We start from the raw sequence: 26,389 nt of genomic DNA, 5'->3' as shown, positions 1-26,389 counted from the left end.
CCCACTGGTGGGTCCCAGATCCACAGTTTGAGAACCACTGATCGAGAGAAACTGATTACAGATTATTACATTTAGTTATAAATAGTTAAAATTAGTATAGTCAGGTTACGTCATACAGGCATTGGCAGATAAAGTTAAAGTATATATGCTTGGCAATAAAAAAAAAGAGTAACAGTTGCGCAGGCGATTCTGCCGACCATTCCACTCACCCAGTGTATGCCCTGGAGTGAACGTGAGATGGGAGAATAAACCTGCTGTTTCCTCAGTTCCCACATATCTCATGCAGTGCAGCTTTAGTTTTTAAAGAGACCATATGTATTTTTTGGATTCAAGACAGTTTTGACTATATGCAATTTCTCCCTTATGTGCTGACACCAAAACCTAAGCTTCATGTAAGATGCAACCTGACTATATAGTCAAGTTTTATTCTGAATTTTAAGTTACATTATATTACATTTCAAAGCAGGGCTATGTTTTATAGAAATCCTTCTTTAATTTATGTAAGCAAATGCCCTTAATTTCTCTTCAGAGAAATAATTTCATAACAGTACAGGTATATACTTGCAACAGATTAAAAGGGTAGCCAACTGAACTACATATATGTTCCTTATAAAACAACATGTGGTGGACCATCTAAGAACTAAAAAATTATCTCCCCACAGAAAATACAGTAAGAATAACATCACTGTAGACCAGCTATTTTCAACCTTTTTCATATTGTGGCACACTGACAAGGCATTAAAATTGTCAAGGCACACTATCAGTTTTTTTAAAATTGACAAGGCACACCATGCTGCTGGTGAGGGGCTCATATCCCCATTGGCTCTACTAAGATATGACCATCCCTCAAACTTCTGTGGCACACCTGAAGACTATTCGTGGAACACCAGTGTGCCTTGGCAACAGTGGTTGAAAATGGCTGCTGTAGACAATACACTAGTGCTAGACTGACCAGTGATATAATTCAGTATACAGCGCTTTCTATGTCCTATGATCTAACCCACATTTAGATATTTACCACCAATTTGCATTTGAAGACATGCATCTATCACGTCAAATCTTGTATAACCTTCACAGCACAATCCTAACCTGTGCTGGAACAGGCAGGATGACTGGCACAACTCAGAGTAAGGCTTTACCCCCATGGCAGAGGTTTTCAGACTGGGGCGCTGCAATGCCCCAGCCTGAAGGCCCTGGCCTCTGCCCCCTTAAGGGGGCAGCAAGGAGGCAGGGATGTGATCCCCAGGATCGTGTCGCTCAGGGGGCTGCAGGGACTGGGATGCACTCACCAGTCCCTGCAGCAGCTGTCCTGGGGTGCAGGGAGCCCTGCGAAATGTATGCAGGGCTCCCCAGGTCGTCAGAAGTAAAAGTGGGGCGCTCGCGTTCCACTACCGGTTTTGCAAGGGGGAGCGGGATCGTTCCACTTTCACTTCTGCTGACCTGGGGAGCCCTGCAGACGCTTACACAGGGCTCCCTGCACCCAAGGACAGCTGCTGCAGGGGCTGATGAGTGCACTCTAGTCCCTGCAGCCCTGAGCGACACGATCCTGGGGATTGCGTCGCTGCCTTCCCCCCGCCCCTGCTACCTCCCCACTACCCCTGCAAGGACTTACTGCGAATTTAAAAATACTGGAGAGTTTGAAAACAGCAGCCCTACGGGGATACTTGGATTTACGCTAGCGCAATTGCTGACACAAATCCAAGTGCCCTGTGTAAGGTTGCCCAGGCCAGGGATGGAGGGATTCAGCCTAAGGGCTGGATCCTGGTCCCATACTCCTCCCCAGGTCGTCCCACCCAATGTCCTGGCCGCTGCCAGCTCTCCCCACCCTGAAATGCCCCCATCACACCTTCCCCCCAACCTCCAAAAAAACCGCATGCCAGCTGCCCTTGGGCAGTGCTCCCTTACTGGGTCCAGGTGGCGTGGGGCCTGGATTCGGCCTCACTGAGCCAGTGCACATCTGTGCACTGGTTCAACCTCCACCTGAGTTGTCACAGGTATGTCTTACGGCGCATTTGCAACACTCCCAAGCCGGCGCAAGTGACTCAAGGGCAAGCCAGGATTGCATCTTCAGTCTCCTAGAAGGTTAGAAATCCAAGAAGTGTTTCACTTCTTTCTGCTGAATGCAGAATTACATGTTACCTTGGCCTTCAATGGTAGAGTTATCTATTCTTGTAGACTCATCAAAATTGAAAATGAGACTAAGCATCTTGAGGTGAAATTTTAATGTTTTTACTCCACTTAAATTGGCCTTTTGTTACCCAACCTACACCTGCAAAATCGGACAAACTACAAATACAAGTCAATTTTAGACCTTAAGTATATGTTCTACACTTTTTACGTACACATTTGAAGACTCACCTCCATGTTCTGCAAACTTTGGATTGGAAAGGATTTGTTTGCAAAATTTCAGACCATTTCTGTACTGTTTATGTTCATAGCATCTCTGTAAGAAAACCAACATATCAAACTTTGTTAACATCTCAAAATTATAACAAATACCACTAATAAAGATATGCAATTAAAGATCAGGAGAAACTTGCAGATTATGTATGTGATCTCTGCAGACTCTTCAACAAGTACAATTAAACAGAAATGATTACAAATGATTAAATGATTCCTCCTAATTCACTGAAATGTGCATGATCTACAGCACTTGAGCAATTAAGGTTTTTCACTGCTGAAAATTATAGCTTGCACAGGTGCTTTTCAGAAAGCTTTTGGCAATTACAGTACCAAAGCTAGACCATAAGTTTTGCTGTCAAACAATCTGCTGTAAGCCTTCGTTTTCCTGAAAATATAAATGTGCAAAATATCTTGATAGTAGCTATCCACCATTCAAGTCATAAATTAAGAATGGTGGGAGGGGAGGGAAGAGAGATGAATCATTGCCAAGTATCCAAATTCTGTTTGCTTTCCTTTTTACAAATTTTAATTTCTTGCATTCTGAGGATATATCATTCAAGTGGGAGAACAAGCACATCACAAACCTTAAATTTTTTTCCCTTTATTAGATAATAATAAAATAGCACAATTGTTAAACAAAACATTAAATGTAAAAAGAAATAAAGGAAAAGAAACTAAAAAGATGTATATATATCAGTAAAACATACAAATAAACATATCCTTATAGAGAATGGATATTAGTAAAGAATCTATGCATAAATTTCTAGCATGGCTTCCAAATATCCAAAAACTTACCCATACGCAAATGTATTCTATAAGCCAGTGTCTCTCAAAACTGTGGGTTAGGACCCACTAGGTGGGTCGCGAGCCAATTTCAGGTGGGTCCCCATTCATTTCAATATTTTATTTTTAATATATTGCACTTGATGCTACCCTGGTAAGTGATCGCATTTGGGGAAATTTCACAGATCAGTACTTTCAGATCAGTACAGATCTGACCAGTGGGTCCTTATCATGAAGTTTCACCTTCCTAATTAGGCCGCTAAAATAAATAAGCTTTTATTGCTGAAAAATACATCCTCTCTTTCTTTGCTAAATGAGAAGAGTCCATTAACTATTCCCACTGTGGAGACCTGTTTACATAGGATTCAAAGACTGGTATTACAAGAGGTTCGAAGATTGCTATCAGAACCCCACTTCCCATAAATACAGCTTCGGCCATAGCAATGCAATTCATTAGTTACCAATGAAACAACCAAATGATGCTACGCTCAAGACAATTCTGCAAGTTTAAGGAAAATTAATATTAATATGGTGTGGCTGAACTCCATGTACTCTTTCTTTTTTCTATACTTTGTATATACGCTGATCATATCTACCTACAATTTATGGCCTATCTATGACTGATCTTTCATAGTCAAAACAGCATTAAACTAAATGAGGTTAAGATGTTTCATGATTGTCTCAAGTAGGGCACCCTCCCAGACATTCTGTCAATGACTCTCCAGGGTGTGCCCTTAAGTATCATGCTCAGCTGGAAAAACAGCAGAATGTTTCCAAATGTCTATTCCAGGTAACACACAATGGGAATTATCTGTTTTATCACAATTCAGACACTCATGGATCAAGTTCAGATGTGACACAAAACCTTGGTTCAACATTATCATCGTGAGTCTTGAGCTCACATAGTCTTCCCTCTTGTTCACGTGTGAGAGAAAAAAATCTGCAACCTGTTTCTGGTTAAAAACAAATTGTGATTTTTTTTTTTGTTCTGTCAAAGCCTGAAACATCTGGGTTTGTGGTCCAGATCTAGCAAGTTCCAATTTATGAACAAAGCAGGAAAATCAAACTAGATTTCAATCAGCTTTATACAATTAGCACTTTTAACCCCAGAATTCACACAAACACGGATCATCAGATATTGCCTATCGGTCATGATTCTCTAGCCAATGTCAAGCTAATTATGGTAAAAACTATTTGTATGAATATTTCAGAAATTTAGAAGAACAGAACCTATATAAAACATTTCTGATCTACTAGTGAGTCTGGACCTACAACTCAGTGGTGGTCCATGCTAAGGTAATAGTGGCGCCAATTTCATGCTTCTTTTCTTAGTCTTTTGGTTAATGTTCTAAAATGAAAAAAAAAGATGGGCCCTGGGTCTGAAAAATATTGAAAATGACTGATCTAAAGGCACGTAGGAATAACACAGGATCAGTATTTCTGGAAAGGGGTCCACACTTCTGCACAGACCCCTTTGCTTGCAGTGCATCTTCTGGAGATGTCTTATGTCATCGCTGACTACCAGTTCCACCAGACTCTTTTTTGGAGTATTGTGTCCAGTTCTGGTCGCCGCATCTCAAAAAAGACATAGTGGAAATGGAAAAGGTGCAAAAGAGAGTGACTAAGATGATTACGGGGCTGGGGCACCTTCCTTATGAGGAAAGGCTACGGCGTTTGGGCCTCTTCAGCCCAGAAAAGAGACGCCTGAGGGGGGACATGATTGAGACATACAAAATTATGCAGGGGATGGACAGAGCGGATAGGGAGATGCTCTTTACACTCTCACATAATACCAGAACCAGGGGACATTCACTAAAATTGTGCGTTGGGCGGGTTAGGACAGACAAAAGAAAATATTTCTTTACTCAGCGTGTGGTCGGTCTGTGGAACTCCTTGCCACAGGATGTGGTGCTGGCGTCTAGCCTAGACGCCTTTAAAAGGGGATTGGACATTTTTCTGGAGGAAAAATCCATTACGAGTTACAAGCCATGATGTGTATGCGCAACCTCCTGATTTTAGAAATGGGTTATGTCAGAATGGCAGATGCAAGGGAGGGCACCAGGATGAGGTCTCTTGTTATCTGGTGTGCTCCCTGGGGCATTTGGTGGACCGCTGTGAGATACAGGAAGCTGGACTAGATGGGCCTATGGCCTGATCCAGCGGGGCTGTTCTTATGTTCTTATGACTCCAGGCTACATGGCTGCACAGCTTAGTGGAAACAATGCCTTGGACATTTAAGCAATTGCCTCAACTAGGGGCACCTTTTCCCAATTTCAAATGGTACGCCAACAACCCCCATATCTGAAGAGGTTGGACCTGGCCTGAATTACACTGGATTCATCCTAGCTAGATAACTGTAACATTCCCTAAATGAACCAGTTTTCACAAACAATTTGGAAGCTGCAACTGGTACAAAACATAGTTGCCAAAGTGTTGGTAGGAGCACATTGGCTAGAACGTATATTAATTTTACTCCAGCTATATTAATTACCTGCTGGGTTCAATTTAAAGTGCTGTTCTTGGACTTTACAGCATCTGGGACCAGGTTATCTTAAAGGTCCCATATGAACCTGACCCACGCCTCAACATCTGCTTCAAGGATCCTTCTGTCTGACCTCCAATTAACAGAAATTCAATGAGCAGATACCAGAGACTGGACATTCCCAGCTTCAAGAACACAAATTCTTTGCCAAAGATCAGACCTGCTAACGCCCTTTCCATTTTTAGATGGAATATTAAAACTTTGTTTCAGGAAGATTTTTATTTTGTTGTGAACTGAATTTACACTCCAATAGCTCATGTGTTTTATTATTATCTATAATTTTTGTTGCTTGTTTTTTTCCTATCATTTTGCAAGATTTTGCAAGCCAATATGTTATTTTCAATTAAAAGCAAAATATAAATGTATAAAATAAAAATAGGAAAGAATTTAGGTCCAACCCCTGAATGCAAAAATTGCAAAAAAGAACAAACAAAACACAAATATGGGCTGGAATATAATGGACATGAATGTGTGAGCAACTCCTCTGGACACAGTGGAACTCGCTTCTGGAACACACATAGGACTACACTGTATAAATAGTAGTCTGTGACATTCTTGGACAGTGTTTCTCAAACTGTGGATCGCAAACCAATTTCAGGTGGGTCCCCATTCATTTCAATTTTTTTAAATATATTAGATGATGCTAACATGGGATATGACTGCATTTGGGGAAATGTTACAGACCTGTACTTTTAACAAGCTACTATGTATATTCTTTTAACAATGATAGTAAATGGGACTTACTCCTGGGTAAGTGTGGGTAGGATTGCAGCCTAGAATTGTTAAAATTTTTTCTGCTTGATGATGTCACTTCCAGTCGTGACATCACTTCCGGTGAGTCCTGACAGATTCTCATTCTAAAAAGTGGGTCCCAGTGCTAAATGTGTGAGAACCACTGTCCTAGGATAATGAACAGATAGGCAACTAGGGTTTCTAGAACAGTGGCATCTAGGCCATATGCCAAATACTTGATTTTCTCTTGCGGATGCTTCTATGTTTCTATTAAAGATGCATATAAATCTTTGTTCTTTCATCCAGAAGGTCCCAAGAATTCCAAGCATCTTAACAGCTATTTTTTTTTACGTGAAGAAAACATAAAAATTAAAATCTTCAGCCAGAAACAGCCTGACTCACATGGTGTAGAACAGGTTGCTGGGTATGCAGAAAAATGTAGCATACGTTTGAAAAATGTGGGCACTTACAGAGCAAGAATAATATGCATGCGTTCATAAGTGCATTTCCAATGTTAAAAGCACTTTACATTCTTTTTTTAGTAACTCTTATAAAAATCTCTGTAAATTAGGCTCAGAAATCAAACTGCATATCAAGGTTGTGGCTTAGAAAATAGCAATCTCTCTAAGGCCATCTTCTGGTGAGTTTGCGGCTGGAGTAAAATCTGTGCCATGGACCCTCTGGTTTACCAAATACAAATAAATGGATAGTTTTTTAAAAAATTGATTCTTTAAAAATGTGAATACTAAGTTTCTCTTAAAGTTTAACCTGGTTACTATTAAGTAAACTGAATATAAATATGCTAGCCCTGGAATAAAGATTTAAACTGAATCAGTGCTCTTTACTAGAGGCTCAGAGTTAAAGAAGACTAGAAATAAAGAAACAAAATTGCAAGCAATGAAGAAGAGACTATCAAGCACTGACTCCACCTCATTTTCTTGACAATGTTCTCAATTCCAATTTAGGGGCAGAGGTCAAACTGCTGATGAGGATGCTGCTACTGTTACGCCAGTCACAATTTTAGGGCTGATTGTGAATCAAAAAAGCACTACATGTTTGCAGAGGATATTTTAAACAAATTCAGTCCACAAACTGGTGGGAGTCAGCTTTTCACAGCAGTAGCTCCTTCTGCAGACACAGAGAAAATATAACAGAGAACACTTGGTCTCACTGGTGTTCAGTTTTTGACTGCTGCTTCTTTGAGGGGTTTTTAAAAATTTTTTGCTACTGCTGTTTTATATATCAATAGGAAGCGTGACATAAATCAAACTACAGTATGGTTGACACCAATGCTTCCTAAACTTACCTCCATCATGACGCCCTGGGACCTGGAAGGAAGTGGCGATCCCATGACAATGTGACAGCATCATTGTCACTTACTTCTGGATTGGGAGACCAAACATGACCCCCACATGCAGTGGTAAGAGGCTCAGGACGGGCAGATGGGCTGGCTTTTTCAAGCATCTAAAAACTGTGCACAGGAGCTCTGCCCACCAAGAGGAGATACCTACTACTGTTTGCAGGGTCATGTTGTGGTCTCACTGCTGGTGGCAAGCACAACAGCGCACACTTTGGGAACCTCTGGTTTATCCTTTACATCAGTGGTCTCTGAAACGGCTGTATCCGGAAAAAGCCCCCCATATCCTGAGCAGCACTTACAGTTCTGCCGCAATGCTGTGTTTCTTTCAAGCTGATCTGGGCACAATGGTAAGTGTTGCTCATGGGGGGGAGGGCTTTTTCCAAACCCCGGATCTGGCCCACGGTCAGGGTTTAGAGAGCCCTGCTTTACATAATTACAGGACTACATTAAAAATACCAGTGAAGTATTTAGCACACTAAAAAGCACTGTACAAATGCTTAGTAGTAATAACTACACTACCCCTTAAAGCAGTGGTTCTCAAACTTTTCTGGCCCGTGGCTCCCCTGATCCTTGTGGCGACTGGCCACAGCTCCCCATTACATCACCTCACCTCCCCCCAAAATGGGGATGATGGTGTTATAATTATACACTAGAAACAAAAAAAAGAGGTCAAATCTTCAGCAGAGCTGCAGGCACTCTAAGGCTGCAATCCTTACCACACTTACCTGAGAGTAAGCCCCACTGAACACAATAGGACTTCTGAATAGACCTGGTTAGGATTGTGCCTTGAGTTTGATAGCAGCACACGTGGAAAGTGATGAAATTTGCTGGGGGACAGAAAGACTTTGTTTTGTGTCTATCTGCTAATTGCAAACTGATGTGAAACTGAGACTGTTTGGCTGCAATCCTAACCTCACTATGCTGGGAGTAAGTCCCATTGAACACAATAGGACTTACTTCTGAGTAGACCTAGTTTAGGATTGTGCCTTTTGTCTTATAATAGCAGCCAAGATGGGAAGTACCCCTCCCCCCAAAGGAGGCAGGAGGAAAAGGGGGGATGGCTGAAAAGGAATGGGTATTTTTATTTTTTAATCAATTTTTGGAGACAAAGTCTGACTGATCAAGAATGGCTTTTTTTCTTTTTTGAAGGGGGAGGAAAAAGAGGAAGGTGAAGATCCTTGGTTAAGCTGACACAGACCCCAAGCCTATGTACGTCTAATCAGAAGTAAGTCCCATTTGAGTCAATGGGGCTTACTCCCAGGAAAGTGTGGATAGGATTGTAGCCACACAGAGCAAGATTACAACTCACTCCCAAAGTAGATAGAGGCATGCTCACACACATACACCCCAACATGCAGATGCCACCCCTTTCCCCCCCAGGCAAGGCAGAGGAATGCAGGCTATGGCATTTGGACACACACACACCCCACTAAGAGCAGGCTGGGCTCCCTCCTTCCCAAGCAGAGGAAATCTGAATGCTAAAGTTGCTTTGAGAAGGTTTCCAAATTCAAAGATGTACAACAATGATATTTACTATCTGCTCAATACCATACTACAACAAAGATGAAAATCAATATTTTGACATTTTCAGGTTTGCTTAAATCCTATTCCAAGTCTAAACTGAAACCTCAGATTATAAACCAACTTTGTTTTCACTGTATGCAAAATGGCACCTCTAAAGTAATATCCAACTTCTTCCACTTGTTTTAAACTAACCAGATTACGTGAACCCAGCTCAGGCCGATTCCGTTCAAACAGCTTGCTATCTAAAATTAAAAACAATGCTTAGAACCCTGATAAGTACTATAACATAAAGCAAATGAAAGTGACCGTATCAATGCATTCCTGTGTTTGACTTACTTAAGAGCTAGCCATGTAATCTGTCACTTGTCTGAAGCCTTTAATGGTTAGAGACAAGAGTACCACAGCAATGCACTATTGGTGGTTGTGCACCTTCCCTTATGCCCAACATGGCTGTTAAGACCATAAGGTAAAAGATCATGCAGTACTTCATTAAGAAAACAGGAGAGGAGAGGAAGCACCCAACTCCTGAACTCTTTTTTGTGCAAGTCAAGTGAGTTAAATTACTGGGTGTGTTTTTAATCAGCTTGACACTGCTTAATCTTGATGTTTAAAGAAGGTGAAAGACATACAAAAGTAATATTCTAGCAAACAGGTTGGGAATATGCAATAACAGGTTGAGAATGCCTGAAACTAAATCATATTATTATTAACCTAGACCAGGGGTGTCCAAAGTTTTTGGCAGGAGGGCCACATTGTCTCTCAGACAATGGCTGGGGGAAAAAAGAATTAATTTACATTTAAAATTTGAATAAATTTACATAAGTTTACATAAATGAATATATTAAAGATGAACTTATAAGGATGAATGAAGGTCTTGCAATAACTCAAGGCCTACAAAAGGCCTTACACAAAGCAAGGCTGGCCTTTCCTTTGCTGCTGCTACTCCCTCACAGACGTGAAACAACAAGCATCCCACAGCTCACTCAAGAGGTCAAACAGTCTCCCTCAAGCTGAGAGCAGTTGCGTCGGACCAGTGTGGGCTCCAACAAATCTCCGGAGGGCCAGAGGCTCATTGGAGACTGGGGGCTCCCTGAGGGCCACACTGTGAGGCCTCAAGGGCCGCAAGTGGTCCCAGGGCCAGGGTTTGGGCACCCCTGACCTAGACTAGAGAAGGAAAAGATTTTTTGGATCTAGTTTATAACAATACAGTAATGAAGTTACCTATGCAGAGCTTTTCAGACATACTGAAAACAGTTATGTTATGAACAACCACATAACCATCTAATCTGTCAAACAAGCACACAAACAAAAATAAGTGGTAATTATTACAGTGGGGATAAACCTTCCAGTTAAGTGCATTCAGGTCAGTGCAATACACTCTGCGGGCCCAATCCTATCCAACTTTCCAGCTCTGGTATAGCCACAATGTAGCCTCTGGTATAGCCACAATGTAGCTTACGAAGGCCCCAGTGACTGCCCCTCTATCACAGGATGCAGCACACTCCCCACTGGCACAACTGCATCAGCACTGGAAAACTGGATAGGATTGGGCCCTATGTTTCCTGCAACCAGAAATGTTAAATACCTTTGTTTTCCCCAATGCACCAATCTCATCCATGTGGACATGAAGTCTTTCAGTCCAGCCACTAGAGCAGTGTTATTCAAACTGTGAGGCGTGGCACTTTAGGGCGGAGCCAGGAATTCAGAGGGAAGGCGTGGGATGTTCTCTTGCAGCGATACAGTCACTGGGCAGAATACAAGCCCGTCTTCTGCCCTGTCATCTGTGCTTTTTTTTTAAAGCAGAAGAAATGGGAGTTGCTCAGCTGCGAGAGTGGCTGCTGCCTCCCCGGCCCCTTCCGAGCATGCTCAGCTTGCAGTCCTTAACCCTCACTGATCCTTGTCTGGTTGGTTCCTAGTTCCCAGCCTGGGATCGCTTCTCATCAAAGTGAAATCTCTCTTTTCAACCCTCTCCCTCTTCCACTCCCCCCTTTCGATCTCCAAACCTTCCCGCTTTTCTCCCCCTCCCCTTAAAGTTGTTTTCATGCAGTTGGCAAAGGCAAAGTTGCTTGCCCAATCCTATCCACTTTCCTGGGAGTAAGCCCCATTGACTCGAATGGGACTTACTTCTGAGTAGACATGCATAGGCTTGAGCTGTGCATCTCCTAGTATAGGAGACAAATCAGCTTCCTAACCAAACCCTTATTAGCTCTGATATATTTTCACAGTCTATTTTTGTTTTCCCCACCAGCTGTTGGAAAAATTTAATTTCATTAAATTAATAAAGGGTTCAATCCTATCCAAGGAGAATGAGAGAAATGACTAGTTGGATTGGGGTCCACAGGGGTGTGTTTGTGTACTGTTGGTCAGACTGGTTGTTCACAAAGCTCATTTGATAAAACAATTCTATTTGTATGCTTACAAAGTTTTAAAAAATTAGTTCTCCTGGACCAGACAAAATCTACCTACTCCAGCATCCTGTCTCCAACAGTGATCAGCAGCTGATCATTTATAAAGCATGTATATTGCTTTGTATTAATATATTTTTAAGATCTGCATTTAATTTATGATATGATTAATATAATTAATATTAATATAGTTAATATATATATAATATTATATTATAATAAATCTAATATTATATTATATTTAATATAGTTAATATAGTTAATATTTCTGGCCACTTCCTGTTTAATGTTGTCACTTCCAGCCCTCAGGAACAGGATGGGGAGTCATGGCCAACAGCCATGAGGGTCAAGCGAGCCACTGGCCGGAAAAGTTTGAGTACCACTGCACTAGAGTAATGAGTCAATGAGAGCAATCCCTGTGACTAAAGAAGCAGCAAGGCAGTTTACAGGATTCACTGAAATCTACCACTACATATTAAAGATTCAAGAAGTATTTGTCAGGGTCATGTAGCTCCACCAACAGAACAGTTGTGTGTTGCATTCAAACATTATCAACTCGAATAGTTATTAACATTTATATACCACTTTTCAACAAAACATAGTTCATAGCTAGATGAACAGTTTTCTGTCCCCAAAAGGCTCACAAAAAAGAAAAAGAAAAAGACATAAGGGAGACACCAGAAAAAAGCCACTGAAAAAGACAGCATGTTAAGGTGAAGAGGAACAATTCCTCCCCCAGCCCTGCTAAATATAAAACACCTATAGCCATTTTTACCCAATAGGGTTTACAGTATCATATGGAAAGTTATGCTGAAAGACTTTTTTTAGATGATTACATATTCTGATGCAAAAATTTTAGGACAATTTGCAAAGTGAGATAACTGTCTCTAAAAAACCCAGAAATCATCACAAAGCTTTCTGACAGCATCATGTTTTCAGTATTTTTCTTGTGCCTTTGGTTCATCTTAGAGATCTATCACATATTAATGTAGTAGCCTTTTCACTTGTCCACGCAACACTGTCTTGCACAGACACATTTCCAAAGCCAAGAAAATCTGTATTGCTACAGCCTGTGACACTGTTTCCAAATAGGATAAGAATGATAAAGTAAGACTGTACCATCTGTTCCATCATTTCTGGACTGACAAGTAGTTCTTGAAAATCACTCATTCAATTTGAAAGCTGAAAAACAGCTCCTCTTACCTTCTGAACATGGAAAGCAAACATATTTGATAGTGTCCACAGATTCCCTTCTACAACGAAGAAGAACCTGCTTTTCCACTGGAAATTCTCCAGCAGGCTCTTGACAGTAACTACTGATACAGAATCTTAGAAAGTGCAAGCTGATGGCAAGAAAACACAACTGAGATTTGCAAGCATTGAATCATCTTTTGTTTCCACCATTAAGATAAAGTCTCAGAATTAAAGAGGATGAAGTGGTCCATTTTGATTTTGCCTTGCTTGTAGGATAAATTATTGTTAATGTCAAAGAGGTCTATTCACACCTTTAGCAACTCAACAGATGGACACTCTCCACCTCCTTGCATTTAATGTAAGATCTTATATGAGAAAAACAGGTATATCTCAACATGCATGCACCTGATAATGCTGCAATGTTTTTCTCATGAAAAAGTGGGATGAAAGAGAAACTTAAACACTTTTGGTATACGTTACTAACACACATCTGTAGGAACATTTAGATATACATCAAATGTATTAAGGTGGGATGGGCAAGCTGTGATGCATGCCTCACCCATAACATGTCCTGCCTATAGTTTCCTGAAGGTGTGAACCTACCTAAGGAACATATTTGCATTTCCATCCTAATTATTACTATATGTTGTTCTGAAATCAAAAACAAAAAAAATAAAATCCTAAAATCATGATGGAAAATAACCCTACAAGTTTAACTTGCTTAGACTGGTCTAAATATACATTATTCACTGTAAATGGTTGCGGACTAGGGTGCTGGCAACAGTGGCAACTCTTCTTGCAAGCTTGCATTTGAAAAGTTTTTACAGACAAAAGGATCAGAAAAGTTATTCCCCAGAGGATAATGCCTCATGTGAGAGACTCCCTTAAAAGTACTTGATAAAAGCATCCTACAGACCTATTTACTGTACTTCCATAATACTATTAAAATTTACAAACAAGTTGGGACAAGCACAGGACATTATATCAAGTTCATCTTATGTTCAACAGCTTGTTCTAAAAACCTACTCCCAACTGCAATAGAGACATGACCCCAATGAAGCAAAAACATTCCTTCACTTTACTATGAACATATGTGATCCCAGAAGAATGGTCAAGAAGGGACCGTGAAACCAATCCCATCTTACCCACAGAACCCAATCATTTAAGAATACCCAATAACACTAAAACTAAGAACCAAATCCTATCAAACTTTCCAGCACCAATGCAGCCCTGACTTAAGGGAACAAAAATTCCCTTGCCAAGACATCAGTGTCTTGCCAAGACATCAGTATCAGCGCTGAAAAGTTGGATAGGATTGGACCCTGAGTAAGTGTAAACCTGATTGGAAGACTGCTAGAAATGCCCTAAGTAAGTCACTCCATGCTTTCCAGGGAAGAGAAGGATAAAAGCATAATCAGAAGTACTGCTACTTTGCGTTCATATTCCCACATTAAGTATTCCATGTATTCACACCTGCATAATTAAGATCACATTTTAAAATGGAGAAAATGTTTTCCCCTTGACAGTTTCATATTACCCATAATACAGCTTTACCAAATACCTTCAAAGGGACTATTATGTGCCATCCATGCAAATCTTCAAAAGTGCAATTTCACTGAAAATTAAAATGCCATGGGCACAATCCAAAACATGTGAAAGCACTTGTTTATAGCTAGACCATGCCTTCTTATTTACTAATTAAATTAATGCCTTGTATTTTAAGGTCACATAAGTACCTCGGAACAATGCAAGACTATACTTTCCTTGAGTTGATTTTGAGACTAATACTAGCAAACGTTTGCAAGGGGATATTATTAGCAGAAAGGGCCATCATCTCTATGTGGCTTCTGTTACTATTTCTGTAACCTACAGCAATGCTATCAATCCAATGACTGCAATATTTTTGGCATAACATACTCAAAAGCAGATGAACCAAGATGTTCTTAGGCTATGAACATTGAGGGATGAAATGTAATTGTTTTTAAGTAAATAATACCATTAATTTTCAACACTTTGTTAACAGAAGAGCACTGTCACTTCATCAGCTGTTTCACAAGTAAAATATTCTGATCTATAATCTGACCTGTTCATCAAAATCTTGATGTCCTAAATTATTTCCAATTATTTAAAAATGACTAAACTATCTTAAAGAACGTGCTGACCAACTTTCTATAAGTGTTTATTTTGGTTCAGTAACACGTTATGCTATAATTCAAACTTAACCACAAACCGATATCATGCATGTTTAAAAAAACAGAAATACTTCACTTTTTAAATATGCTTATATAAATTGAGATGGCTTTACTACCATCTAGAACAGCAATTTTCAACCTTTTTCATCTCATGGCACACTGACAACCCACTAAAATTGTCAGGGCACACCATCAGATTTTTTACAATTGACAAGGTACACCATGCTGCCAGTTGGGGGCTCACATCCCCATTGGCCCTACTAATAAATGACCTTCCCCCAAATTCCAGTGGCACACCTGTGGACCACTTGCGGCACACCAGTGTGCCACAGCACAGTGGTTGAAAATGGCTGATCTAGAAAAAAAATGAGCTGTAGCTATTTTCCAGTGGTTAAGAACAAGAAATTAAAACTAGTAAAGATACAACTTTTCCCTGTGAGGCTGTTCCTCACTGAACTTGTTCTCAAACCAGCAGATTGCAATTCTCCAAGAATCGATCTGAAGTAGCTCGAGTCAGAAACTGACACTGTACAGATATCAGAAGGGTTTGCTGAAGCAGTTTTAAAAGCACTGGAAGCTCACATGCAAGGAAGGCTAAGATCTCAGCGGCTGAATGTTAACTCTCTCTTTCATTAAAGCCATTTCTGCCCAACGCTGCATATATGCAACAGGGATCAAATGTGCACACCTGTGGGCTGGACAGAAATGGGTTAAAAGCCAGCACAGGAACCCTTGCTTTTCCACAGCTTCCAGTACAGTTCCTCCCAAACTTTTTAGCACTGGGACCCACCTTAAAAAAAGTTTCACATTACCAAATGCTCAAGACTTTGTGGCTACAGTAGTGGCTGGGCACCAATGCTCCCACCAGTAGCAAGTTACTTAACCCTTGATGCATGTAGCCTCAACTGCCTTGTCAGTTTCACGACCCACCAAAACTTGGGTTGCAATCCACTTGGTAGATCATGGAACCACAGTTTGGGAACTGCAGAATGAAAGATTAGAGGAGAAACCAGCAAGATGAAAGTTACATGTTCTTTTTTCCTCTCTGCCATAGGAACATGCAGCGGTTGGGGAGCCTTCCCACCAGAGTCCATCAAAAAGCTCAGCCACCGTGTGAGGCACCCAAGCACCCACAAATCATGTGCTCCTCAAGTGGGTTGTGGTTGCTTGGGTGCCCCACACAGCAGTGGTGCTTTTCTAAGGATTCAAGTGAGGAGAGACTCTGCCTCACCTGCGCATAGGTTGTGGGTGCCTCACATGGCAGTTGTGCTTTTCGAAGGACTCTGGTGGGGACGCTCTGCCTCACCTGCCTGTGGGTGCTTGTGTGCCTCACACAGCAGTGGTGCTTTTGAAGGACTACAGTGGGGAGGCTCTGCCTCACCTGCGCATAGGTTGTGGATGCTGGGTGCCTCAAATGGCAGTGCTGTTTTTCGAAGGACTCCAGTGGGGAGGCTCCAGTGGGGAGGTTGTGGGTGCTTGTGCACCTCACATAACTGTGGAGCTTTTAGAAGGACCCTGGTGGGGAGGCTCTGCCTCACCTGCCTATGGGCTGTGGGTGCTTGACAGGCCTCACAGGGTGGCAGTGCTTTTTAAAGGACCCCAGTGGGGAGGCTCTGCCCCACCTCTGCGTGTGCCTCACAGGGTGGCGATGCTTCTCAAAGAACCCAGTGGGGAGGCTCTGCCTCACCTGTGCGTGGGCTGCGGATGCTTGTGTGCCTCACAGGGCGGCGATGCTTCTCAAAGGACCCAGTGGGGAGGTTCTGCCTCACCTGCCGCGTTCCCTCCCGCAGAGGAGGGTCCCAGCAGCCAGACGGCTTCCAAGGGGCGCTTCGGAGCAGAGAACGCGGGCGCGTTCCAGGGCGCTCTGGAACAAGGAACGCCGCCTGGCCGGGCGCCTGTCAGTCCTGAGACAAGAGTCCCTGGCCGAGCCAGAAGCGGCGGGCGCAGGGCTTGCCCAGGCCGGGCTCCAGCCCCTCCGGCCGCCTGCCGTCCACTCACCAGGATGCGCTTGAAGAGCGCGTTCTCCTTCGGCGGGAGGCTCACCGACGGCATCGCTCCCGCTGCTCCGACCCCCACCGCGCCGCTGCGAGTTCAGGTCCCCTCCGCCGCCACAGCCGCCTCCTCCCGGGACGGACTCCCCGCCAGGCCGCCGGCCCCCGCTGCACGCCCTACCAGCCGCCGTGCCTGCGCCGGCTACCCCGTCCCGCAGCGAGCCCCAAGCGGCGGGCGGTTCACGTGGTAACTGAACAGGCCGGAGAGAGGAGGCGCCGCCAAAATGGCCGCCGCTCAGGGCTTCCCCAGCCGGGTCACCCGCCGGCGCACGCATGCGCCATGACCCCATTTTTTTCTTTCCTCTCCTCTCCGCCCCCCGCAGAGGCAGCAGCAAGGGGTGTCGGGACTCCTGGCTCTCAGGAAGCAGTGCGCATGTGCGTCGCGTGTGTCTTGGACTGGGCAGAGCGGGTGGCTCTGAGGAAGCAGTGCGCATGCGCGCTGTGTGTGGCTGGGAATGGGCACAGTGCTGCAGGGTGAGGTTTGTCGGCTTGGGGTATTTGATACTGCAGTTCTAGCCACGTTTTCCTGGGAGTAAGCCCCATTGACTTAAATGGGACTTACTTCTGAGTAGACATGCATAGGATTGGACTTTCAGGCTGCAGTCCTGTCCAGGCTTTCCTGGGAGTAAGCCCCATTGACTTTAATGGGACTTACTTCTGAGTAAACAGGCATAGGATTGGACTTTTAGGCTGCCATTTTATCCACACTTTCCTGCGAGTAAGCCCCATTGACGATAATGAGACTTACTTCTGAGTAGACATCCACAGGATTGGAATCTCAGGCTGCAGTCCTGTCCAGGCTTTCCTGGGAGTAAGCCCATTAACTATCATTGTTAAACACCTATGGACAGTAGCCTGTTCAAAGTACAGATCTGTCACATTTCCTCAAATGCAGGCACATATCATGGTGGCATCAGGTCTAATATATGAAAAATAAAACACACATTGAAATGAATGGGGACCCACCTGAAATTGGCTCACAACCAACCTGGTGGGTCCTGACCCACAGTTGAGAAACACTAGTATAGCGGATCAGACTAATGTGCATACTAATTTATGCCCTGCCAATTGCTGCATTTCGTATTTGTCCCTGAATTACTCCTGAAGACCACAGTGGCACACTTATAGGCTGCAATCCTAACCACTCTTTCCTGAGAGTAAGCCCCATTGAACAAAATAGGACTTACTTCTGAGTAGACCTGGTTAGGATTTGCCCATAGTCACATTAGGATTAAATCTTCCATAATATAAGACTACAGTATAAAGGAAAGCCGGCTGTAGCAGTGGCAGAGTAGATCCACTATGTATGTATGTCAGTGGTTCTGGTTTCAAGCTTTGGTCTCTCCAGGTGGATCTAGGAAAGACCTAGCTCAAACTCTGGAGAACCTCTGCACATCAGTAGGCAGTGCTGAGCTCTGTGCCCCAATTGCCTGACTCTGCAGAAGGTGGCTATGCAAATTCGTAGGTGCCTTACAGTGCAAATCTATGCATATTGACTCAGAAGTAAGGCTTCCTGGGTTCAGCAAGGCTTATTTCAAGGTAAATGTGCATAAGCTTTGCAGACATAGACAGCTTGTTCTTTCCCCATTGCTGACCTGTTGGCTTGTCTGATTTTCCCAATCCTGCCGACTACGCCAATTCGTCCTGTCCCAATTTTCTCTATCCTGCTGACTAGGCCAATTTGTCCTGTCCAAATATTCCAACTCCGTTCTAATGCCCACTTTTTGGCTAATTAACGCCCTCCTTTTCCAAGAACAACAGCTGTGGTGTGCAAAGAAATGAACAGAACTCCTTATCAGTTGAGCAATTAACAAGAATATTGCTACAAACACCACTGTTCTTGGAAAAGGAGAGTGTGAATTAGCCAAAAAGTGGGCATTAGAAGGGAGTTGGAATATTTGGACAGGTCAAATTGGCCTAGTCGGCAGGATAGAGAAAATTGGGACAGGATGAATTGGCATAGTCAGCAGGATTGGGAAAATTGGGATAGGACAAACTGGCATAGTTGGCAGGATAGAACAAATTCGCACCAGGAGTGGGATTTAAAGCCTGAGGCAATTAATACTAAGGGACACAGCTGTGCGCAAAGGAATGGATTCCTTTTGGATCTGGGATATGGAGCCCCTAGTAAAGGACATGTACACTTCTGCTGTGTTTTTGAATGCATGGAGTGTGCTGGGAATGATATGGACATTAATAATGGCATTTGCCCATATCTGGAAGTTTGGTAAGTTTGTTTTCTCCTCTCTGAGGAAACTCTATTTGCCAGGAAGGGATAGCACAGAGATATGGTACCTGAAACGGGAACTGCATCAGCTGAATGGGTTAATCTGCTGCTAAAAAGAACAGAATTCAGCTTATGCTGAAGCCTTTGCAAATGCCCAACAGCAGATAAGGGTATCAGACTGCCTTAATGAAGCTCTCTCAGCCCTGTTGGCAGAGCTCAAGGGAATACTTAAGGCAGAGGTAAGGGAGGAGCACAAGCATCCTAGCCAGTATCCAGGCCTCTTACAGGCTGATAGTAGTACTGGTCTGGACACTAGTATGAAAGTTCCAGCCAGACAAGGGAAAGGTGAAGGGGCACAGCCTATAGTTCAGGCATACCCCCTTGTAATAAATAAGGCAAAAGGACCTTTGGGAGCCCCCTCCCAGACAATTCAAACTGTGAGGGATCACACAGCACAGGAGTTATCAGACTTGGCCAGGGATGTGAGGCAAAGCCCTACGGAGCCACTGAGTGCTTGGATGCTCCAGCTTCATGACCAGGGGTGCGATAACATTTACCTTAGTGTAAATGAATTGAAGAGCACAAGGAGCTTTATCTAGGGATGTGTTAATGGGTACCTATGGGGAGCTCATGGCCAGTCAGGTTCATTGTTTATGTGGGTTTTTATGACGGTGCGAGCTAGATACCCCATGCCCCTAGATTGGGTGGAAGATTTGCCAGGGTGGCAAACCATTAGGGAAGCCATGGAGCGGTTGCGCGTGTTGGCCACCCAGACTGGCATCTATGTGCCTGGGTTTCAGGGGCTGGAAGATATGCCTTTCAGGAATGAGATCTAGGCTAGTGAATGGAGCCCCAGCACAGATGAAGGGTGCTGTGGTGTCTATTTTGGGGCCTGCTCAAGGGCAGCCAGTGAGGGCTGTGGCCCTCCTGTTAGGGCAACTGGAGGATATGCCCAGTGAAGGTACCCCAAAGCCTAAAGCCAGGAATGTAAAGCAAAGGAAGGGTACACCCAGGACAGAGGAGAGGGTGCCTGCAGCAAAGACCACAGATAAGAACCTCCTGCATGCATCTGGACAGAGGGTTCCCAGGTGGAAGTTATGGGCAGACCTGATAGAGAGGGGGGTGCCCAGGGAAGAAATAGATGGTATCCCTACTCCAGTGCTGTATAAACTCTTGGAGGAGGGGAAGGAGAAGAGGAATGCACAGGTGAGGCAAACCATGCCCGCCAACCCCTGTGAAGGGTCAGATACAGAAGATGAGACCTCATTAACCCTTCTGGAGGAGGATCTCATAAGCTTGGGGATTGATCTTGGGCACCACCGAGAAAGATGTGCAGGAGGGGCTAGTCACCCTAGTAAAGTATATGGAGGCCAGAGGTTGGGAAATTAACCCTGCTAAGATTCAGGGACTGGCTCAATGGGTCCAGTTCTTAGAGGTGGTATGGTCTGGGCCTGTGAGGCCTGTTCTGGAAAGGATGTTAAATCTTCTTTGAAGCAGGAGGCTCAGAAGGTAATAAGGTTAATGGGATCCTGGAGATAGCATACTGCCACCTATCTATAATATAACTAGGAAAAAGGTGCAGTTTGAATGGGGAAAACAGCAGCATGCTGCTTTGACTGCTGCTAAGGCTGCAGTGGCAGTTGCAATGCCACTGGGCCAATTTGTGAAAGGACTTCCCTTTGAGCTGTAAGTGTCTGCTAATCAGGAAGTGGCCATGTGGAGCTTGTGGCAGAAAGGACAAATGGGAAAGAAGGTGCATTGGGTTTCTGGTCAAGGAAACTACCCACGGCAGCGATACAGGTGCTAGGAGGTGCCGTGACCTAGATTACCAAGAAGAACTGAAGGTTATCCTCTACAATGGGAGCAAGGACAATTTCACATGTCAGGCTGGGCAGCGGATTGCACAGCTGATCTGTGAGAAGTGCAGTACGGCAGCCATCCAGGGAGTGGATGGCCCAGGGAAGCCCACTGTTAGAGGAGCTCAGGGGTTTGGCTTTACAGATCAGGAGATGTGTAGTGGCCAGAAGGTTTGGGTCCTGTATCCCCATCAGCCAGATCGCACTGGGCAGATTATCACTCGGGGAACAGGAGCTATGTAGTGGGTAGCAGTAACAGGGAAGGACTCTCCTATGTGCCTTGACAAAAGGAAATTAAAGTGAAGGGAATGAAATTACACAGGTAACACTCCCTGCAAATCCTCTTGTCCAGAGGCTTTCCCTCCCCAAAACTCCACTTAACTCAGTGGGTAAAGGTCTAAAGCCTCCAGTTCAAGTCCAATCCAGACTCCAAAACACAGTCCAGTCTTCTGCAGCAGAGTCCCTCCACTGTGTCCTCTCCAGCAGAGTGTCTCCTCTAGCAGGGTCCTGGCAGTCCTCTCTTCTGTGTTCTCCAGCAGAGTCCTGGCAGTCCCCTTCTCCTGTGTGTCTGTCCTGTAGGTCTGGGGTCAGGTAGCCTCTTGGTCAGATTCCCTCTGGGTCAGGGAGCATCTCCCCCTGGGTCATGGTAGCCTTTGGTCTGATAGCTTTGCTTCTTCTGAAGCTGCCTTTTATCCTGCAGTCCCTTGTTAAGTCCAAATGCAGCTCAGCTGTGAGCTACCTCCTTAGCTCATTCAAAGTCCTATCAAGGTCAGATGAAGCTCAGGTGTCTATCCAGGTCTCCATTGGCCTTGATTGATTACAGCTGTGGAGTCAGCCCTGCCCTTTCCAGAGCTGTCAAACAGCTGTCAAAACATGGAATCGCTGTCAATACCATGTCATCCACCTGATGATCTTCTGATCTTCCATTACACCTGTACACTGCAAATTAAAATAAGGTTTCAATCTGATACATTGCAATGCCACCTTGTAAGTTAACTCCATCAAAAACAAGAGGATTTAGTTCAGAAAAAATATGCATAGGATGAATGCAAAATATGCAGCTATTCCTCTTTCAGAAACATCATATAGGACCAAAGGACACACCGAAGTGTGTGAACAAAGTGTGTTCACAGTGCACTCCTATGCATGGCTAACTCAGAAATAAGTCTCATTGAATTCAGTGGCATTTACCTCTGGGTAATTGTGTATAGGATTATAGCCTTAGCCCTATTTGTGCCCTTCCCTATTCTATTACTCCCTTCCCCTTGACTTAAGAATGGCTCCCTCTCTTGAGACTTTTCAGCGAGGCCTGAAAACCCTTCTGTTTAAACAAGCCTTCTGAGTTCTCGGCCTTTTAACATCTTTTTAACATCTTTTATATTTTTTACAGGCCTGATTCTTTTATGATTTGCTGCTGCTCTATGCTCTTTTTACTATTTTTTATCTGACTGCTGTTTTTATGATATGTGTTAATATGTTTTTATTTGTTTTAAATTATGTTTTTAATCTGTTTTAACCTGTTGTAAGCCGCCTTGAGTCCCTTTGGGGAGAAAGGCGGGGTAAAAATAAAGTTATTATTATTATTATTACACTTGGCTAAATAGTCCTGGGAAGCTCACCAGCAGAGCATGAAAGCAACAACTGTTTTCTGTAGATTGACCCGTGGAACTTATAATCAGAAAGATACTGCCTCTGACTATTCAACTCCCATGGCTAAATTCCATAAAAGAATTAGGATCCACAATTTGTGTGAAGAAGTACTTTGTTTTATCCACCCTTTGATTTCTTGTTCCTCTTTCACCATTCATGCAGATGTTACGTTCTGAGCCCACACCTACACACGCTGCTTTTCACTGCACCACTTGCAGAATTACATTTGAAATACTGGAAGAACCAGCTGTGGCAGCATTTCTGCCAAAGAGGAAGCATCTGACTACTCCATCCCATCTCTTTTGGTGTATTGCAATTATTAAGCAATAGTAAATTGGGCTGAGGAGATTTCAAATTGTTTTCAAATGGATGGCTTCAAATTATGAGGAGCCCACTTACCAGGAGACTTAGGACCCAATCCTGAAGAATGCATGCTGGCTCACTGCCAACTTGCACTGTCGCAAATATGCCATAAAGCATGCTTGTGGCAGTTAGCATCGGCCCAGTGCTGGAACAGGCTTGGCACTAGCCCATGCTGGGCCAGCACCAATCAGAGGCTGGCTGCCTGGCACTCCAGGTGAAGTGCCAGGTGGCAGAGAGATAAGTGGGGGCATGGGGGGAAGCATTCTAGGGCAGGGGAAAGGCGTGGCAGGGGAAGGGAGCAGGACAGGTGGGGGGCAGGAATAAAGAAGCTTGGCTCCTCCAGATCCAAAGCCCTGCATCAGGCCTCCTGGCCCAACATGGGCTTCTTTGCTCTGCGCCAGTTATTTAGCTGGCACAGAGTCAAATAGCCCCATTGTGGGGCCGCTTCCCTTACTTACAAATGTCCCCTTCTCCCCAGGAGGCGTCGGGAGCCACCCTTGGCTGCCTCAACAACCATAGGATGCAGCAGCATCCATTTTGGTGGTACTTCAGCCTTGGGTGCCTGGCAGCTCAGGACTGGTCTTTGAGTAGTCTCTCACTTAACAGCAGGCCCGAAATTGGGTGACTGATGGATGTTTTGTCTGTTCTGAAGTAAACACTATTACTATTTATATAGAAATTAAAGTCACAGGGTCCAATTCTATCCAACTTTCCAGCACTGGTGCAACCTCAATGCAGCCCTGAGGTAAGGGAACAAATGTTCCCATACCTTGAGGAGGCCTCTGTGACTCCCTCCCCATCATAGGAAGCAGTGCATACCCCATAGGCACAGCAGCACCAGCACTGGAAAACTGGATAGGATTGGGCCCTCTGACACATAAAATAAGAAAGCTGTCCTTTACTGAACAGTTGTGTGTGTGTGTGTGTGTGTGTGTGTGTGTGTGTGATAGTAGTTTTCAAACTTTTTTGAGACAAGCACAGTGGAAGGGCATCTGTTTTTGCAGGCAGAGAGTTCCAGATTCAGTCCCCTGAATCTCTGGGTAGGACAGAGAAACATTCCCATCTGAAACCTTGGAAAGCTGTTGCTGGATGGATCAATGGTCTGACTCAGTATAAGGCAGCTTGCTGTATAGTTTTGATCCTCTGCTGTGCTTCTGATGGGAATTATGAGAATTGGCAGCCCAATCTATGCATGTCTACTTAGAAGTAAGTTCTGTTAGATTCAGTGGGGCTTACTTGCAGGAAAGTGTGGATAGGATTGGGCTGTAAGTGATTTACTGAAGCTTGGTAAAGGCCCTGTTTTGGGGTTTGCCTCCCCGCAGTTGGGAGTACAGCAGGAGCATACTGGCAAGCCCTGCTCCAATGCTGACATAGTGAAGCCCTGCTTGCTCTGTGCATATAGTGCCTGCTTGTTAGACAATCAAGCAGGGGAACACTGAATGCTTGCAGGAAGGATGTGGTTAAGCCCCACTTACCCAGAAGTAAATCCCATTGACTATCATTGTTAAAACAAATACAGAATAGCCTGTTAAAAGCACAGATCTGTACCATTTCCCCAATGCAGTCACATGTCATGGTAGCATCAAGTCTAATCTATTAAAAATTAAATATTGAAATGAATGGGGACCCATCTGAAATTGTTTCGGGACCCACCTAGTGGGTCCCGACCCAAAGTTTGAGAAATGCTGGTCTAATATATTAAAAATAAAACACACATTGAATGGAATAAGGACCCACCTGAAATTGGCTCGTGACCCATCCAGTGGGTGCCGACCCACACTTTGAGAAACACTGTAATGGATAGCAGCCCTAAAACCGTGGGAACGCATAAGGGTGGCGGAGAGCAACAGTGGCTGCCTTGAACCGCCAGTAGATGGCGCTCGCACCGCCTGCAGCTCTCAGCAGCCCGCCCCTCGCGCTGTGTGATTGGTGCGCTCGTCCTGTCGCTCCTGGGATCGGGGAAGTGCTTAGAGGAGGAGGAAGCAAACCAACATGGCGGTGCCCTTGCAGGCTGTGAGGAGGTTCCTGCAGCTGTCGGGGACCCTGACCCCAAGTAAGTGACGTGGCCTGTTCCCACTGCCTGCCCTGGACGGGGAAGAGGGCTGGGCCGAGAGGCCTTCCTTCTTAGTCCTGACACGGGCTCTGATGTGCAGTGAACGTGTGAACACAGCACCCGTGTCTCCTGCGTGTCCACTTCAGCCGCTTCTACCTTCCTTCGTGCACTGATGTGTAGCAAACGTGTGAACGCTGCAACCTTGTCTCCTGTGTGCTGCTTGTGCCTTCCTTTGTACTCTGGTGTGTAGCAAACGTGTGAACATTGCACCCGTGTCTCATGCATGTCCCCTTCAGCTGCTTCTGCCTTCTTTCGTGTCCTGATGTGTAGTGAATGCTGCACCCGTGTCTCCTGCATGCCCACTTCAGCTGTTTCTGCCTTCCTTCCCTGCTCCTACAGTGCTTTGTCTAGTGCTGCAGTGCAGATCTTGACCCAGGTCTGGGGAGTCATGAGAAGGCATAGCTGAGGAGATAGATATGTCTTTTCCTTTTGCATTAAGCTGAATGGGCCCTCAAGGGGAACTCACCCAGTGCAATCTCTGATTGGTGGTTCCAACTCAACTTTCACTCTACTGATGGAATACTTTTCTGTCTCCTAAAATGCATGGGTAGAGGTGTCATGTATTTCCAGCTCCTTCCATGTGCAAACCTTGCTCATTTCTAGTTCCCTCTTGACAGGATCCTCCTGAATGCTGGACCTTTTCACTCTGTAGTTGTACACATTTCACATGGTTCATAGTCAAGATGACCAGATGTAGTAATCGCAGAAAAGAACCAGGCACCCCAAAGTGTAGGACAACCAAGAAAAATGTAGGACACAACAAAATAAAAGCTAAAAAGCACTCATATATTGATTTCATGTGGTTAATTTAAACACTATGTTACTTACATTAAATTTAAAACTATATTACATAGAATTTATTAATTCCAAGAAGGCTCTGTGCTGCCTGCTCACAGGGGAAAGGAGGACATGTAAGTTCTTTTTCAGGACACAAGGTTGAAAAAAGAGGCCCTGTTCTGGAAGAAGAGGACATCTGGTCACCCTGTTCATAGTA

At 44.1% G+C, this 26,389-nt stretch overlaps 1 protein-coding gene across 1 annotated transcript in view; it reads right to left on the bottom strand.

The window, feature by feature from the left end:
- The window catches only part of NAA15 (N-alpha-acetyltransferase 15, NatA auxiliary subunit), a 54,733-nt gene extending 37,305 nt beyond the window's left edge, over positions 1-17,428 (bottom strand). Inside the window, exons 1-2 of the mRNA XM_066632418.1 lie at positions 17,134-17,428; positions 2,359-2,443 (exon numbers count right to left, since the gene is read on the bottom strand). Of these exons, the coding sequence (XP_066488515.1) occupies positions 2,359-2,443; positions 17,134-17,187 (139 nt within the window). The 5' untranslated portion in view covers positions 17,188-17,428. The remainder of the gene's footprint in view (positions 1-2,358; positions 2,444-17,133) is intronic.
- Between the last annotated feature and the right edge of the window lie 8,961 nt (positions 17,429-26,389).

This window comes from Tiliqua scincoides, chromosome 6 (genome assembly GCF_035046505.1).
Source record: "Tiliqua scincoides isolate rTilSci1 chromosome 6, rTilSci1.hap2, whole genome shotgun sequence".
NCBI lineage: Eukaryota > Metazoa > Chordata > Lepidosauria > Squamata > Scincidae > Tiliqua > Tiliqua scincoides.
This window is presented reverse-complemented; position numbering and strand designations above follow the sequence as displayed.